At 34.0% G+C, this 18085-nt stretch overlaps 1 protein-coding gene and 1 pseudogene across 1 annotated transcript; both read right to left on the bottom strand.

The window, feature by feature from the left end:
- Positions 1-9543: 9543 nt before the first annotated feature.
- Positions 9544-12590, bottom strand: LOC127073267 (suppressor protein SRP40). Its single transcript, XM_051014414.1, has 2 exons — positions 11037-12590; positions 9544-9908 (listed from the first exon to the last, which is right to left on the bottom strand). The coding sequence occupies exons 1-2, from the start codon at positions 12276-12278 to the stop codon at positions 9735-9737; spliced, it is 1416 nt and encodes a 471-aa protein (XP_050870371.1). The 5' UTR covers positions 12279-12590; the 3' UTR covers positions 9544-9734.
- Positions 12591-15296: 2706 nt separating this feature from the next.
- On the bottom strand, positions 15297-17235 carry LOC127073268 (multiple organellar RNA editing factor 3, mitochondrial-like; annotated as a pseudogene).
- Between the last annotated feature and the right edge of the window lie 850 nt (positions 17236-18085).

The raw sequence follows: 18085 nt of genomic DNA on the forward strand, positions 1-18085 counted from the left end.
ACCCAAAAGAATTCCTCTATCTCTAAAGCAAATGCAATAAAAAATTTAGACTTCTTATCATATAGAAATTCTTTGTTATCTTCTTTATTCCATTTTTCTTCTAATTTTGATTGACTTGCACCATTAATAATTGTAGTAGGAATGAAAGAATATTTTTTTCACAGCATCTCATATTTCTACACCTTGTGCTTCTAGAAACATTTGCATTCTAATCTTTCAAATTTCATAGCATTAATAAGTAAAACTTGATGGTCTATTAATGTTTGATCCTTTTTTAAGAAAGACTTTGATGAAGCCATTTTATCCCGGATCTAGGAGCAAGTTATCTTAACCTACTCTTGTGTCAATTGTAAGTATGAGTGTGTAACCTAAGAGAGAAGTGAAGTAGGTTTTATGAAATTATCTGATTATTTTTGCAGATGAATATCTCTTTTATTTTTCTGGTATAACAATGGAAGAAATGTAGGAAAATAAAATGCATAAAAATAAAGAACACAGAGATATATTCTGGTTCCTCTTTCCAAATAATAGTAGTCCAGTCCCCTCACTCTCCGTGAGAGATTTTTATTATTGTCAGATGTTTGTACAAGCCTACCACTAAGACTTCTCTTACAATCTTCTAACAATAACAAAGAAGCAAACAACTTCCTTGATTTCCGACAACACCAACAACTATAATGGACTTTGAATCACCCCGATTCAAATGAATTTTTCAACGGATAGAAAGACAACCCTTACTATTTGCAAACACCTGTAATAAGTACAACAATTTTCTTACAGATAAAAATCACCACGCTCTTTGTGAAATAAATTATTGATTATGTATGAATTCTAATATTCTAAGAATATATTATTCTCTTTCTTGTAACAATTTAATCAACGAATATACTTAACTGCTGAAAGCATTTCTTTGATAAGCCAGAAGTGAATAAAGTAAAAAAGATCGAAGGAAAACATGGCAAGTCACGAGTAAGGATTCTCTCCTGTCATTGTTTCCTGGAGTGAAATCACAATGGTTGATTTTATTTTATTATAAGTTATAAAATTAATTAACAACTAGCATAAGATCCGCGCGATACGCGGTTGTAAATTAGTTTATTTGTTTTTTATTGAATTTAAATATATTAATAATTTATTTTGAAAAAACTTGATTATTAAATTTATATTACAAGAAGTTATTGTAAATTACAACTCAGACAATGATATGAGTTAATCATATAAAAGATACATTTTATTTGAATGCAAAATACATACTTCTAAATTGACAATGACATTCGTAATTAATTTTGCAAATTTAAAAAACTATAAAATGATTTTTGTTTTGTTTTGATTCTCATGTGTTTTTAGTAGTTATCTTTGATTTAGATATTAAATTTTTAATTGTTAAGGTGTGTATTTATTTCTGGTGTTAAATAAATTTTAAGATTTATTTGTAATTATTATCAAATAAAACTTTATTAGCTTTATAAAATGTATATCCATTATTGTCAAATTTTAGTTATCTAAAGAATAAATGGATGAAAATACTAGTTCCTATAGTAGCTTAATTTTTTTTAAATAATTATTTTAATTTTATTAATTGGATTGTAAAAATTTATTTGATTTTATTGTTGATATCAATTTAAATAATTGAGTGTTCTTTTTTTTTAGACATTATTTTCAATAATTTTTATTATACTATCTATGTCACCATTATAAACGAAAAGAGTAAAATATAATTCGTATTGGTAATATATATTTATGAAAATAATATATTTATGGTTTAATTCATCATTTAGTCCCTTAACTTTATGTTATGTTTCGTTTTGGTCCCTTAAGAAAAAAGCGTTACGTAGTGGTTCTTTAGCTTCACATCCGTTACATAGTGGTTCTTTAACTTCACTTCCATTAAAGTATTTGGTCCTTTCCGTTAGTTTGTATTGAAAAAATTATCCTTGAAGAAGTAAATATAATATATCTAGATACTATTCTTGAAGAAGTAAAGATAATTTTGTGGAAGTGGATGAGGATCAAACCTAATAGTCTGATCTATATTTTACCTCAGTGGTACCTGAGCCCACTGGAATTGTTGAATTGTAATTTCTTGTGTCAAAGCATGTTGCTCGACAGGAACAAGGAAGTGTCGAACCACCTAGTGTGTTAAGTTGTGTTAGTGTGTTGAAGTGTCGAGGCATGTTGTTTCACACAGGATTTCGACTTAGGCAGTAATGTTAGTTATTTTGGGCTTTTATAGTTTTAGGTTTTGGCTTGAGGTCCAAGTTAACCTAAATCTATAAATAAAGGGAAGTGAATATAGTATTCATAACATTTGTAATTCACAGTATTTTGCAGTTGCAAAGTGAATAAGAAGTTTTCCACAGTTTGTGGGCAGAGAGAAACTCTACAAAATTTAATTCTTTTTCTCCTTCATCGTTCTTTACACTCTTTCTTTCTCCATTGTTCTTCTCTTTTCATTGCTATAGTATGGGTGATAACAATCTTGTTCATCAAGATTGATTGAAATTCTCCGTAGGTTTTGGTGGATTTCCAACATCTGGTATCAAGAGCTCCGGTTTAATCGATTCGTGGGAAGAAAATCACCATGGCAACGAATCATGCAAACGGGCATTTTCCAGCAAATCTTATGATTCTCAAGAACAACAATTATGAGAATTGGTTCCAAGCAGATAAATTTTGTGTTCTGTTATCAAGATCTTTGGGATCTTGTGAAGGAAGGAGTAGCAACGCTTGCATAAGCCGCAACGGATCAAGAAAAGAATGTACATAAAGAATTGAAGAAGAAAGATTATAAAGCTCTCTTTATAATCCATCAATGTGTTAATGTAGATAACTTTGAAAAGGTTAGTGATGCAGAGTCAGCAAAAGAAGCATGGGAAATTCTGGAGAAATCGTTTGGAGGCGCGGAGATGGTGAAAGAGGTGAGGTTACAAACTCACAAAAGAACGTATGACTTGCTTCAGATGGAAGATAGTGAAAGCATAACTGATTTCTTCACCAAGGTTACAAAAATGGTGAATCAAATTAAGGTATGTGGATAAGTCTTGACATCAAGATCTGTTGTTGGAAATATCTTGAGATCGTTGGCTCCAAAGTTCGACCACGTGGTAGTAGCCATAGAAGAGTCGAAAGAGTTGTCAAAATTGACAAAGGAAAGGCTTCAAGGGACGCTTGAATCTCATGAACAAAAAATGGATGAAAGAGTTGCAGAAAAGTTAAAGAGTGATATGGCTTTGCAGGCTCAATCAACAAAAGAAAGAAAAGGCAAAGGAAGTTAGAATGGCAACAAAGGCAGAGGAGGTTACAATTTGACTGGTCAAAATTAGCAAGAAGGAAACTGGTCGAATCAGAGAAAACCCTAGAACCAAGGTAACCAAAGAGGTGGTGTTGCGGATAGAGGAAAAGGTGGTAGTCAAAAGTCAGACAAGAGTCACATTTAGTGTTACAATTGTCAAAGGTATGGTCACTATTCTAGGGATTGTCCAGAAAAGCAGAAGAATCAAGAAACTTATGCAAAGATGGCGAAACATGAAGAAGAATAGACGTTGTTGATGGTTACAACAAGAGAAGAAGAGATATTCAAGGACAAGTGGTACTTGGACTCAGGATGCTCATCGCACATGCCTGGAAGGAAAGATTGGTTTGTCAACATAAATCCCTCAATGAAGAACATGGTGAAATTTGTAAATGACAACACTCTAGCAGCTGAAGGTGTTGGTGATGTTCTGATTATGAGAAAAGATGGCAAGAGGTCAGTAATTTCAAATGTGTTGTGCATACCAGGCATGAAGAGAAATTTGCTCAGCATATGGTAGTTAGTCGTAAATAACTATAGAGTGTTGATCTAAGACAACATGATGAGAGTTCTCGACTCAAATGGAAGGTTGATCTTGAAGGCTCCAATGTTTCAGAATAGAACCTTCAAGATTGAACTAAATGTGATGGAGCATAAGTGCCTTGCAACAGCAGCCAACAGAGATGAATAGATATGGAATTATAAACTTGGTCATCTCAATTTCAAAGACATCATAGATTTGAAGAGAAAAAATATGGTTTCAGGATTACCAGAAATCGACATTCCAAACGAAGTGTTTGAAGAATGCGTGCAGGCGAAGCAGCATAAGAACAACTTCAGTAAGGATGCAGGAAGCAAGTCGAAGGTAATTCTTGAAGTCATATATTCTGATGTATGCGGTCCTCTTCGGGTGGATTCGATTGCAGGTAACAAATACTTTGTTACATTCATAGATGATTTCAGTCAAAAATTATGGTCTTACCTGATCAAGAAGAAAAGTGAAGTGATCAAGGTATTTGTCAAGTTTAAATCTATGGTCGAAAGACAGAGCGGTCGAAAGATCAAGATTTTAAGGACTGATGGTGGTGGAGGATATGTTTCGAAAGATTTCGATGCATTATGTGTGAAAGAAGGGATTATGCATGAGGTGGTGCCACCCTATACTCCACAGCAGAATGGAGTCGCAGAAAGTAGGAATAGAACCATTATGAATATGGTTAGAAGTATGTTGAAAGGCAAGCATCTGCCCAAAGAATTATGGGGAGAATCTGTGTCAACTGTGACATATATCCTGAACAGATGTCCGACGAAGAAGCTAGAAGGAATCACGCCAGAAGAATGTTGGTTTGATGTCAAGCCTAGCTTGATTCATATGAAGGTGTTTGGATCTATAGCACATAGACATGTGCCAAATTAGTTGAGAAGAAAACTTGATGACAAGTCGAATCAGATGATCCTGATAGGATATCAATCGGCTGGAGGATACAAGTTGTTCGACCCAGTGAATAAGCAAGTGGTGATGAGCAGGGACGTGATCATAAATGAGCTTAAATAATAGGATTGGATTGAGAATGTCAAGAAAGATTCAGTGAGAATCTTTTGTGATGAACCAGCTAGTGAAGTAGAAATAGAAGTTCGACAGGAAGATGTCAGAGGAGAAGCATGCCTAAGCAGACCTCAAAGAACAAGACACATGCCTGTAAGGTTGCAAGAATGTGTGTTTACATAAGATGATGTGGTCGATGAAGAAGGTGAGGTGTTACATTATGCTTTCTATGAAGATGTCGAACCAGTCAATGCAGCTGAGGCATTGAAAGATTCGAAGTGGATGAAAGCAATGAACGAAGAGTTGAAGTCAATCGAAGTCAACAACACTTGGTCACTTGTCAAATTTTCCCAAGATAAGAAGGCAATTGATGTGAAGTGGGTATACAAGGTGAAGTTGGAAAAGTGACTCGACACAAGGCGAGACTTGTGGCGAAAGGATTTCTTCAAAAAGAAGGAATCGACTTTGATGAAGTTTTTGCACCTGTTGCTAGGATCGAAACAATCAGGTTGGTTGTTGGTCTAACAAACATGAACAACTGGCAGATATGTCAGATGGATGTGAAATGTGAATTCCTGAATGGCCCCTTAGAAGAAGAAGTTTATGTTTCACAACCAGTTGGGTTTGTGAAACAAGGCAAAGAAAGAAAGGTGTACAGGTTGCATAAAGCCATGTACGGAGTTAAACAAGCTCCAAGAGATTGGAACAAGAAGATAAATGACTATCTAAGGGAGAAGGAATTTGTAAAGTGCAAATCTGAACATAAAGTGTATGTAAGAAGAAGCAAGAGTGAATTGCTTATACAATGCCTCTATGTCAATGAGTTGTTGATAACAGGTAGCTGCAAGAAGGAGATCGAAGACTTCAAAGGTGATCTCAACAAGGAATTTGAAATATCAGATCTGGGTGACATTTCATATTTCCTTGGTATCGAATTCTACAAGAGTGGTGGAGGTTTGATGATGCACCAAAGAAGGTATGCAAATGAAATACTTAAGAGATTTGAGATGTAAGATTGCAACCCAACTTCGACTCCAGCTGAACCCAGATTACAACTGTCGAAAGATTCAGATGAAGATGATATCGATCCAACCCAATATAGAAGATTTATTGGGTCACTTCGATACCTTTGTCATACAAGGTCTGACTTAGCATACAGTGTAGGTATGGTGAGTAGATTCATGCAGAAGTCAAAGGTATCACATCTAGCAACAGCGAAGAGGATACTAAGGTATCTGAAAGGAACTCTCGACTATGATATTGTGTTTTCTGCAACTAATGAAGGAAAAGAATGCAAATTAGTGGAATACACCGACTCAAGTTGGTGTAGTGATGCTGATGACCGAAAATCCACAGTTGGCTATGTGTTTATGCTAGGTGATGCACCAGTTGCTTGGAGTTCGAGAAAGGAGTCAGTAGTGGCATTATCGTCATGCGAAGCAGAATACATAGTTGCTTCTCTTTGTGCATGTCAAGCAACGTGGATGATGAATCTAGTCGAATAGATGACATCGAAGAGTCACGGAGCAATTACCATGAAGATCGACAGCATGCCAACTATCAATCTGGCGAAGAATCCGATAGCACATGGTCGAAGCAAGCACATTGAGATGAGGTTCCATTATCTTCGAGAGCAGGTAGTAGATGGGAAGATGAATGTGCAACACTACAGAACTGAGAATCAGATTGCAGACATCATGACGAAAGGAGTGCAGGTCGAAGTGTTCAGAAGAGTAAGAGTTATGATGAATGTAGATAACTTAGACACAATGAATTAGGTGGTGTATTTAGAATTTCAATTGTTGTATTGTGCTGGAATTTGCTTTGTTGTGATTCAGAGTTTACCGAGTAAGATCCATTAATCGATTTCGAGGTAATTGTTTCGCGGTTGGTTATCTGAGCTAGATCTTTGTGTAAGGCCGCCAATTTTCTCAGTTTGAATAGTCTGTTTAAATAAAGCCGGTTCAGAAATCTGGTATTGTGTTTGGTGATGATCATGGTGGAAATTAGATTTTTGCTTCAGGGGCCTGCATTGTGATTTCAACGAGTACATCTAACTCGTACAACAGTTTTGTTTGTGAGTTGGTGCTTCAGATGAGGGGCAGGACTCAGGAGGGAAGGAGGTCGATCAGCGTGTTAGACTTTCTCTTATTTTCTTTTTCTCCGAGCTATTTTGATCAGCGTGGTAATTTAGTTTTGGGTGGCTTTTGTTTTCTGCTTTATGTAGTTTGGTGGACATTATTGTACTTTGGTTGTCTCTATCTTTGCACAATTTATGCCTAGTGTAGATTTTCTTTAATATAATGGTTTATTTTGTTTTTGAAAATGATACAAAAGAAAATAAAAAATAATATTTAATTTAAAAATTATGTAAACTCACGTTTTTAGTAATAGTATTGATGTTAAATGAATTTTTTTTCTTCAAAATTATGATTAGTAGTGAAATATTAATTTTATATTTTTATTTAAAATAATAAATCATTATGTAATATTAATGGATTGGATTAATGGCATGCGAGTTGAGAAATTCAAATCCGACATCTAAATCAAAATTATACAAGTTATTGCCTATTGAGTTGGATATATCTATAAATAAATAATTTCAAATAATTTATGGATTGGTTTCTTCCCTAAACATCCATAAGCACCCTTACACCCTTAAATATTTATTATATGTTATGTGAGTGTTATAAATTATTCTCTTATAATAATATATGTCACTCTTTGATTCGAAATCACTACAATGCATGCATAAGGAGTTGATAACTTTAGTATCATTACTTTAAAATATATGATGATATTAAAATAAGTCGAAATGAAATATAAAATATTGAAGTTATTTATTACTAAAGAATACTTAAATATAAGAAATATAATATTATGCTATATATATATAAATGACACAGTGTCTTATGTTCAATAAACATATAAGAAATAGTAGTTATTCATATCATTATTATTTATAAAGCCGCTAGGGCTGGTCCCAAATTTTGAAAGACCCGATCTAATTTTTTTTTATAAATATTAATAGATATGTTATATAAAAATCCAAAAAATAAATAAAAAATTATTATGATAAAAACTCAATATATATAAAAGTTAAAATTGATCAAAATTTAAAATAATTATAATTAAATTTATTTTTGATTAATATATAAATGTATTTTTTATGTGTGTTTTATTTATTATAATTGATTTTTTTAATTAAATTTGGGTCCATTTTTTAAATTAGAACGGGCCTCCATGACGATTTGTCGGCCCTGAAACCACACACATAAATTAAAACAGATAATCGAGAGATTAAATATATGTCTCAAGTTCTTTCTATAATTTTCATTCATTTCCAATTATGGATGGGAATAGGCTGGACCCAACTAGACTTTGCCAAGCCTTAGTCCGACCTTCCAAAAAATCTAAAGCTTAAACCTGACCTATAATCTTTCATAGACCTATTTTAAAGCCCGAGTCTGACCTTTTCAAAGACCTGGTTACATAAAAATTTATTTATTTTAGACATGTGTAATAAACAATTTAAATAATGTTTAAATAGACTAACAAATTAAAAGACCAACGAAACTAAAAAAAATTTTGTATTGACTTATTTTAACTTATCTATTAGTATAAGTTTTGTGAGATTATTTGTTCAAGAGAACTTAAGAAAACAACTTATAATATTGTTCATAAAATATTTTCATCTTATTTTCATAAGTTCTCCAACATAACCAAGTTTTATTTATGTATTTAAATTCAAATTACAAAAGATAACATAATGATAGTAAAAAAATTATTCATATTTATTTAAATAGATCAACCTTAAAAGACTTTTGTATGGTCTATAAATTAAATAGGCTTATAAAAAAGTCTAGTTCTTTTCTATTTAAAAAAAATATTTGGCATAGTCTATGTAGACTAACCTAACCGTAGACCTCTGTTTGTTGGTTGGCCTTACATATTCCCAATTAACACTATAGGCAAAAGACTCTCTTGCAAATTTTGCTTGTATGAACTCAAAGATACATTGTCATTCGTGCGACACTCCTGATCAATTTGTTTGGACGATCAACAGTTTTGTGCTAACTCGTTATTATTTGTGGGTGAACCAACCCAACCCAACCCAACCGTATAATATGTGCATTTTTGTAGAGAATCTTCATCGTGGCAGGCTATCCTGCATACTCAACTTCACTTGCACCATGATATTACCAAGTTAAACTGCACGTCTAAACTCAATGCCAGCACGAGAACAGACACACTATACTAAACATTCTATACAAAATTCTAAGTAATATGATTAATCGTGTGCATAAGTATATCTACTGGAGTGAGATTAGAAAGAGCAATACTCACAAAGAACAAACCAGAAACTTCGATAAAAAATTTGATTATAACTTGAAGCCTGGATGGTGTGTTAAGAACTTTCACAATTTAAGCAACACTTACTCTTTTACATTTGCCTCCAAACTTGCCCAGCTTCAACCCTTTCCTAAAAAAATCATTCTAAGCCAACCCAAATGGTGAGTTGTGGAGAAAGAAATGGAAACTAATATGGTAAGGATGATGCAAGGTAGCATCTATGGACTCACTTGATCAGACAATTATAAAACTTGATCCATAATGGACTATGAATAGCAACGGTACAAGCTATTCTTCAAGAATAACAAATATGTATCTTAATATGTAAACAATCTAAATGAATCACATAACATAGTCAGGAAAAGAATATGGCAATCAGTATTGAGTTAAAATCTAGGTGAAGGAAGCAAGAATATTAATTTCAAGACAATGCATATTGTGAAAAAGCCATACATCAAAAGTCACATGAAGGGTGACAGCAATCAGAAGGCACCCGGTATATATCGTTATAAGGAAAAGAAAAAATGATAGATTTTTCCCCTTTTATTCAGCCATCTTAGCCAACCGGTGAACAGTACTTCTAGCAACCCGATTGGTAGGATCAATCTTCAGCACGGTTCTCAGGTCTTCAGCACCAAGTTTGTACTTTTCCATACTTTCATACAAGAGAGCTCGCTGAACGAGGACAGCTACATTTTTTTGGTTGTTCCCAATAACCTGCACAGCATAATGCAGATGGTTTACATTCTTCCTCAAAATTACATGGTGAAATACTGATAAGAAAACAGTGCGTTGCATTCATGAGAAAGGAAACGTAAATATAGAAGGGAACATATTAGGGTGCCTACAGAACTCATGGACTAGCCATCTATAGTAGTTTTTCAAACTTCAATTACAAAATTGACTACATATACCCTGGGTGTTAATGAAGAAAAATGCAAGACAAGGCAATGATCTAATGGGAAAATCTAAACCCAACAGCATTTACCGATACATATCTAAAACCAATACACTTAGACAATTAACATACCTTTGAAACATCAAAGTCCAAACATAAAATGTTCTTATATATATAATGACTTCCTTAAGGCATTATGGGTGTGTTTGAAAGAGTTTATTTACAACTTAGTTGGACTTGCTTATGGCAAAATCACTCTAGTGTTTTGGAGAGCTTACATAAACAACTTGAGTCTTGTTCATAAAAAAATTTAGGCTTATTTTATTAAGCTCTCTATGCTTGCTTATAAAAACAACTGACAACTTATATAAAAACAATTTAACCATATTTTATATTTAGTTATAAAAATAGCTTATACATAAAACACTTAATTAAGTTTAAAATAATAATTCAAAGCTTCTTTTCATCTCCTAGGTCCTAGCTAGTTGATCCTAATATTTTCTACCAATCCTTGTTTTCCAGCAGAACCTAAAATGATATTTTGATTAGCTTTTTAGCTTCTGTATTTACAGCTCTTACTTCTAGTAAAGTACAAATCCTTAGCATAACATATTTCAGCTAACATTTTCGCCCCCCCAAAAAAACATGTAAAGACAGATTTTTATTAATCCAACAATTCGATCATAGTAACAGAACTGGCAATGTAGTGATTGAACAACTAAACATTACCAAATAAGTTATGTCTAGTAAAATTCTGTAATGTAACTTATGAAGCACAGCAAGGTACATGACACTAACACGTCGATACACGTCAATAACAATAGCAATTAGGAAAGAATGAATTAATTGAGTGTAATTACATGTGCCGGTGCTACGGAGATACATATATTATTCATATCTACAAAAGAACTACTATGAATAGCCCTTAATAAGATAGGAAAATATACCTGTGTACAATCAGCCACTGCTTTTTTATACTCTCCAACTTCTTTGTAACAAGAAGCTCTGCATGACAAAACCTCCACCGTGCCAGCATCATCTCCAGCTTTCTCCAAAAGGATGAGAGCCCATGAAAGCCATTTAATAGCATCAGCAAATTGTCCCTGTTTGTAATTATCCATCCCTTTGCCTTTAGCAGTAGAACCTGATATCCCAGCAGGCGGAGGTGGAAGCCCGTCAAGTTCGGTAGTTGTTCCACCCACATCATGGTTTCCACCTCCAAACTCAGTACCCCAATCATCAATTTCCGAAGATGCAGCAGCAGAAGCAGCAGCACCACCACCAACTCCAGAAGAAGCAGTTGAAGATGTGAAAAACATATCCATCGGATCACCGCCACCGGAAGAAGCTTGAACCGGAGGACTCCTATTCGAAAAAGCCGAAGATCCAGTAAAATCAACATCAATTCCAACACTACTACCACTTGATGGAAACACATTCGAGCTCGGTTTTGAAGCATTCTGAAAATCACCAAACCCGTCATCTTCTGAATCAACCTTCTGAGGTTTAGCAGCTGAATTAAGACTAGAAGAGGGCTTAGATCCAAAACTACCCAACGAACTAAAAGGATCTTTGTTACTAGAACTGATTCCGATTCCACTACCAGATGCAGCAACACCAACGCCACTTCGGATCGAAGGACCACCAAGATTGGGTTTTTGATTAGCATTCAAATTAAAGCTCCCAGAAGATGATGATCCCCAAGTAGAACCACTTTGTGGCGTATTAGAATTTTTAGGCAAAGAATTCGCCACATTTGACATTGAAAAAGAGGATTTATTAGGTGCTGGAGTAGCATTTTTCAGAGGAACATTCGAAGAAGAAGAAGAACCTTGACCCAAAGCAGAGGTTACCAAATCCCCAAATAGATTAGGGTTTTTATTAACGATTCCAATGCTAGGACCGGAAGGTTGAGTAGATCCCCAGCTCTTACCGAAGATGTCTCCAACCATGGACGGTGGTGCACCGGGTAATCCGGCTGGAGTTTGAGTGGGTTGGTGGGTCCATGCGGTTTTTTTGGGTTGCGCCGATGAATATGAATTGGAATAGGAAGGATTGGGGTTTTTCTGATCTTTTAGGGATTTGGATCGATTGGATCCGATACCGAGATCAAGATCGAAATTGAAATTATTGAGAGAAACGGAAGGTGATGATTTTTGGGGATTTGATTTGCCGTAATTGGAATTCATGTCTGAAAAGCAGCGACGGAATGGAAGAGGGAAGATGGAGAAGATGAAGAAATTTGCAGGAAAAGTTGGTATGCTCTGTTCTTGATGATTGATCGCTTTTTTTGGTATAATCTATTTTATTCTAGTAAAGTTGTCAAAGAAAAAAAGGACCAAGAAATTAAATAAACCAATTAACAGGTCAAATGAACTGACTCATGGATTATACAAAATGAGAAAATTGTAGTACTCACCAAAATAGTCAATTTTTGTTGGGTAAAGATTTCGACAGTGGAGTAAAATAATCAGACATGTATTAACAGAAGTCCCTAGCTTTTCTATACTATTAGTATTATTGGTTACTTATAGAGTTTCATACCAAATATATCAAATAATACGTCTTTGACAAAGTTATGTCGGTACTTAAATTCTATGAACTCTTTACGATGAATGATTTGTTTTCCAAATGTATCCAATCACGCTATGTGGCAAATAAGGGAATCATAAACTGGTATTTAAGGATGGTACAATACTCTAATGGAGAGATATGTTGGCCTAGACCATCAATATGGATAACAAGGAAAAAATCTTGAGCATGTGTTGCTTGCAAACAACTAAAATTTGTTTTATGCCTCGTGGTAATGTCAAACTTTACATCCATGTACTGAACAATTGTTAAAGTCAAAATCTGGAATCGTAACACTAAAAATCATCCAATATTGAAATCAAGATACATACCATATGTCCCATTGTCTCTCAATATATGATCTTGTAACCCCCAATATTGGACCGTAGAAGCCACAAATGTGTATGAGGAAACCTTTACTACTGAGTAAAACCCAACCCCCAACTATTATAGGTAAAGAAGTCACCCTTTATTGAAAGTCCCCAAAAAAATGACATCTTTATTAGGAAGATTGAGATCCTTGATTGATATAAATCTTGAATAAATAAGATTTTTTTCAAATCTGAACTCAAACTAGCACACTTATATCGCTGAAATAACATAAAAGAAAAACAAATCTTAAAAGGACAAGATAGACCTCAATTTATCTTTCTCACCAAGTATCAGACCGAGATAGATATTTCAAGATCGTGGGACATTTGGTCTAACATTTGTCCACGTAACAAAATTTATAATCTTGAACAAATCAAATAATTTTTTTACTTATATAAATCACAATTCCAATTTCTAAAGTAAATTATTCAAAATAAATATTTTATACAAACTAAATCACATTTTAAATCATTTTTAATAGAGATCGGAGATTTTCTCATTTAACTCAAATTCAAATCTTGTAATTAAAATATATTTAATTAAATCTCTTCACTAAATGAATCTTTAATCAATATCTTTACATATCCAATTTCAACACAATCTTGAATAAACTAAATCTGAAACAAATCTTCCTTCAAGGCATTATCAAATAAATGTTTTCTTCAAAGTAAATCCAAACAAATCAAATTTCATATATTCTTCAATTTAAATCCAATCAAATCAAATCTTTTTATTTGAATAGAATCTTTTCCAAATTGATTTGAATTAACAAACTTCTTCCAAAAGTAAATTCTCATTGTACCAAAATTATTAGAGGTTTTATAATAAAATGTTGAAGTCATCATATAATGCAATATGACAAGCTCACACGCCAAGATGTCACACAACATGTTTTAGACATCTTGCTCAACAAATTTCTTACAACCAAATCTTTTTGTCAAGCAACTTTATCAAAAACTTGGACTTGAACAAACTTGAATCGGCTCTGGAATCACACATAGAACCAAATGAGTCGAGATGTGTTCCACAACTTTCACAACATCTTGCTTTTCATTTTGCCTATAAAAATAAGTCAATCTAAAGGAACAACATAAGCATTATTGGATACTCTCAATATCAAATCATTAAGACATGACTAAATCTTCTTTACTAAACATGTATAAATTTAGTGTCTTTTCTCCTTCCCTTAACCTTTTACTTTTCACACTTTTACTCTCCGCTACTAATTTCTTAAATGTTTTAAACTCTAAAAATAATCACAAAAGTTTTTCAAACCATAATTTTCCGAAACCCACAATTCACCTCATATTGTGTGTGGAATCACATGTTCAACAGACGTTGTTGCACTTGCTAAAAAAAAGGCATAGCAACCCTATGTTGATAGGAGTTATCAAAGATTTTAGTGTTTTTAGGTGTTAGGGCAAGCTCACGAGGGTGAGGGTCCTATTTTAGAGGTGTTTTGTGTGGGGGTTAAAGCAAGTTCGTAGGGATGAGTAATTGTATTACAGGGGTGGTTTTCGTGTGTATTGAGAATGTCCTCTCAACCTTAAAGTTGATGTATTTATAAAGGCCTATGAGACAAAATTTAAGATTTCTAGAAAATTCATCCTAATAATGAAGGCCTATGAGCCAGAATTTAAGATTTCTGGAAAATTCATCCTAACAATGATAGTGAACGGTTGAATCCCTATTTTCAAGAGAGACGTGAAATATTCCCCAAACTCCTTCTCTATATCATTTTTAGAATCTTTAAATCACTAATTAACTTCACATAATTGAAGTATTATTTAATCAAATTTATCGGAATTGAAGTATTATTTAATCAAATTCTATTGTTTGAATTTTCAAATAAACAGAAATGGAACATTATAGAATCAATTGTATCATATTTCATCCAATCTTCCAATTTTCATTTCCATTCCCTCAAATTATAAAAAATTACACAAACAATAAAATTTAATCTTTGTTCCATTCCATCATCCCCTCTACTCCAATCCATCATGTTTCATTTTTCATTTTGCTCCACTTCATTCTAGTGCGTCAATCAAAAGAGTTGTAGTGTTTGAGAGAAACTTCTTGTAGAGGGGAAACATCAATTAGACACAGTTTCTTGACATGTGGAAAAATTTATGATGTAGCCGGTGCATAATAAGATCCATGGACCTGACTTTTTTTAAGCCTTGGAGGAAATTTAAACTACTGTACATACTGAGATGACTGATTCAACAAAATCAATGCAGCATTATCCAGAATGAGAGATGAGATTATTGGAATAAATATTAATGCATGCCAATCAAACAATAGATCGATAGAGTAGCAGCTCCAAACACAAGTACTGAACAAGTAACTTCAATGACAGGGCATTGAGGGCACAAATGAAAAAGACTACAATGATACTGGAAAGCAACCAGTAGAGCCCAGAGCATATCCAAGTCCCAAACTCATCATAATTCTGAATGGTGATAAATACTATGATCAAATGTCACTCAGGTACATGCATTTTCTAAACAAGGGAAAATGAGAGTAAATATCACCTTAGAACCTTAAATCAAAATCATCTACTTGAAAAACTTGGTTCTTTAATCCACTCGAGACTACTGCTCAAGCAGAGTTCCTAATATACATTTCATGGCTTTCTCCACCATCTGAAGGCGATTTTTGGCTATTCATTGGAATTTGATGGCTGCATATGTCCTCCCTGACCTTGGTTCCAGTTCTGTCTTGGAGTAGGATCTCTCCTTTCAACTTGCATGGTTTCTCGTCGCCTATCATGCCGTGGACGGGGTCTACTCCTACTTGGTTGCCTTTCAGCATACCTATACTGTGGCCTAGGGATTACTTTACCATCAATAAACAAATCACCTGAAACTTGCCAAGATTCATCAAGTTAACAAACAATGATCCAACATTTAACCAAACTTTTAATTTAAACAAATCCACTCACCTCCATAGTCCTTGTTAGGAACATCAAGATACGAATCTGGCAGTACCCAAAGAACTCCCGGCAACTCTATTAAGACAGAAAAGATGGCCACAACAAGTTAAACATATGTGGTAAATCTCGATAATCTAGAATCAAATATTTAAAAACAACTTAATTAAGCATAAGGTCTTATAAGTTATTTCTATAACTAAAATTAAACTGTTTTCATATAAGCTATAAGCTATTTTTATTAACTATCCTGCACAGCTCATGGAAATAAGTTGATCTTGCTCATGTCACAAGTTGTTTCCACAAGCACTCCCAAACCGTTTAACAAGCGTTCATGCTAGAAGATAAATTCAAATAAGTCAATTCAAATATGTCAATTCAAATAAGTCAATCCAAATAGTATGTTATAACAGTTCTCGTTACGATACGAAAATCAAAACAACAAACAAATTTGATTGCACAACAAAAGTCAAAAACAAGAAAATCTCAAGAACAGTCCATGAAATTAACCTCCATTATAATCCATATGCAATATAAAATTTCCAATCAAACAAACATTAGCACAACAGCATTCACAACAAAACCCTAATTACAAAACTCATAAGCTAAATTGAGATTGGTGAATCAGCTAAAAAGGAACAAGAAAACAATCACCTTTGAGTTTATAAGAAAGCTCTTCCGAAACAAGAGCACCAAAACCTGTATAAGTAGTAGTAGAAACAGAGTATATCTTCTTCTTAGCCTCTTCCTCACTACAACAAAAAAATCCAAACAATAAAAATTAGAAACCAGATTAAAAAAAAGTGCTAACAAAGCATGAGAAAAAGTGAAACCAACGAAACCTTCCGAGAACTTGAGCTAGGGTTTTGACATAGCTATTAACCATTTCATCTTCAGAGGGTTTAGGATTATCAGGAAACTCCATAACAATGAGCCAGTGCTCGTAGTCACAGCCATCAAGAAGAATCGTTTCCTTTGGAGGACGGTTGCTCCAATTTGGGGATGGATCGTTCAACGGAGAATAACCCGAACCCGATGATTTCAACCGAACAGGGAACGAGTGAGGGACGGGTAGGGTTTGTTTGGGAGAAGATAACGCAAAAGCGAAACGTGTGCGGCTGCGAGAAGCGATTCCAGATGATGATGATGAAGAAAGAGCTCGTGAGAGAGTGGAGGCTAACGTGCGCCTGGCATTGGAGTACGCCATTTTCCGATTGCCACTGCTACTTACCAGCGATATGTAGTGTAACCTATTCAATTTTTAAAGAGAGAAGGTAAAAAGTAAAATAATATTTTATATTAATTGATTATTTTTTTCAAAAAGAAAAGAAATTGTGTAGGGAAAAATGTTGTTTATTTTTAAAAATATTGCAATACTCTAATATTAATTAATATTTTCATTTCAAATTAATTTTATTTTATTTATATAAATTGAATTGATTTATTAATTATTTCAAATGATTAATATTAATATATGAAAATTTTAGGATTAAGTGAGGGTTCCAACAAGTCTCTCAAACATTATTATTCTTTTTCAAGCAAAAGGTATATTAAATGGAGTATAAAAGATATTTAACCCAATACAAAGAGGAAAGAGAAATAAAGTCAAAATCATTGTTAATTCAATCGAACGAATTAGGGGTGGCAAACAGGTATGTTCGTCTCGCAAAAGCCCGAAAAAAATGGGGCGGGCGGGACGGTTATAGTTGAGAATGTGGACCTAAAATTTAGCTCCGTCCCACAAAAAAGTGAGTGCGGAATGGAGAAAGCTCGTAGGCACTGCACTCTTTAAGCCTAAAAATGTAAAAAAATTATGTAAATGCACGTGCCCACAAAAGCCTGCGAAAAAAACGAGGCGGGGCAGACACATTAGAGGCGTTTTCACATCTTCTTAACCAAAAATAGCTGGGGAAGCGTAAATGTTTCTTATAGGGTACTCCGGGGAACAGATCTAGCGGAGACAGGGTAGGGTCTGTAGAAAGCTTGGAGCAGGTATTGGAATTGACTTTTGGAGGCATAGGCGGTTCGATTCTCAAGCATTTTAGGTTCAATTTTGACATTTATTTGATTTTGTCTCTGATTCTAGGGCAAAAATTGCTTCGGTAGGGAATTGGTTGGATG

The sequence above is a fragment of the Lathyrus oleraceus genome, chromosome 4, assembly GCF_024323335.1.
Source record: "Lathyrus oleraceus cultivar Zhongwan6 chromosome 4, CAAS_Psat_ZW6_1.0, whole genome shotgun sequence".
NCBI lineage: Eukaryota > Viridiplantae > Streptophyta > Magnoliopsida > Fabales > Fabaceae > Lathyrus > Lathyrus oleraceus.

Excerpts from the sequence above, each read along its gene's own strand:
- LOC127073267 (XM_051014414.1), bottom strand. The coding sequence starts at position 12,278 with ATGAATTCCAATTACGGCAAATCAAATCCCCAAAAATCATCACCTTCC. Across the intron at positions 9,909-11,036 it reads CAGTGGCTGATTGTACACAG|GTTATTGGGAACAACCAAAA; the intron begins GTATATTTTCCT and ends TATGCTGTGCAG.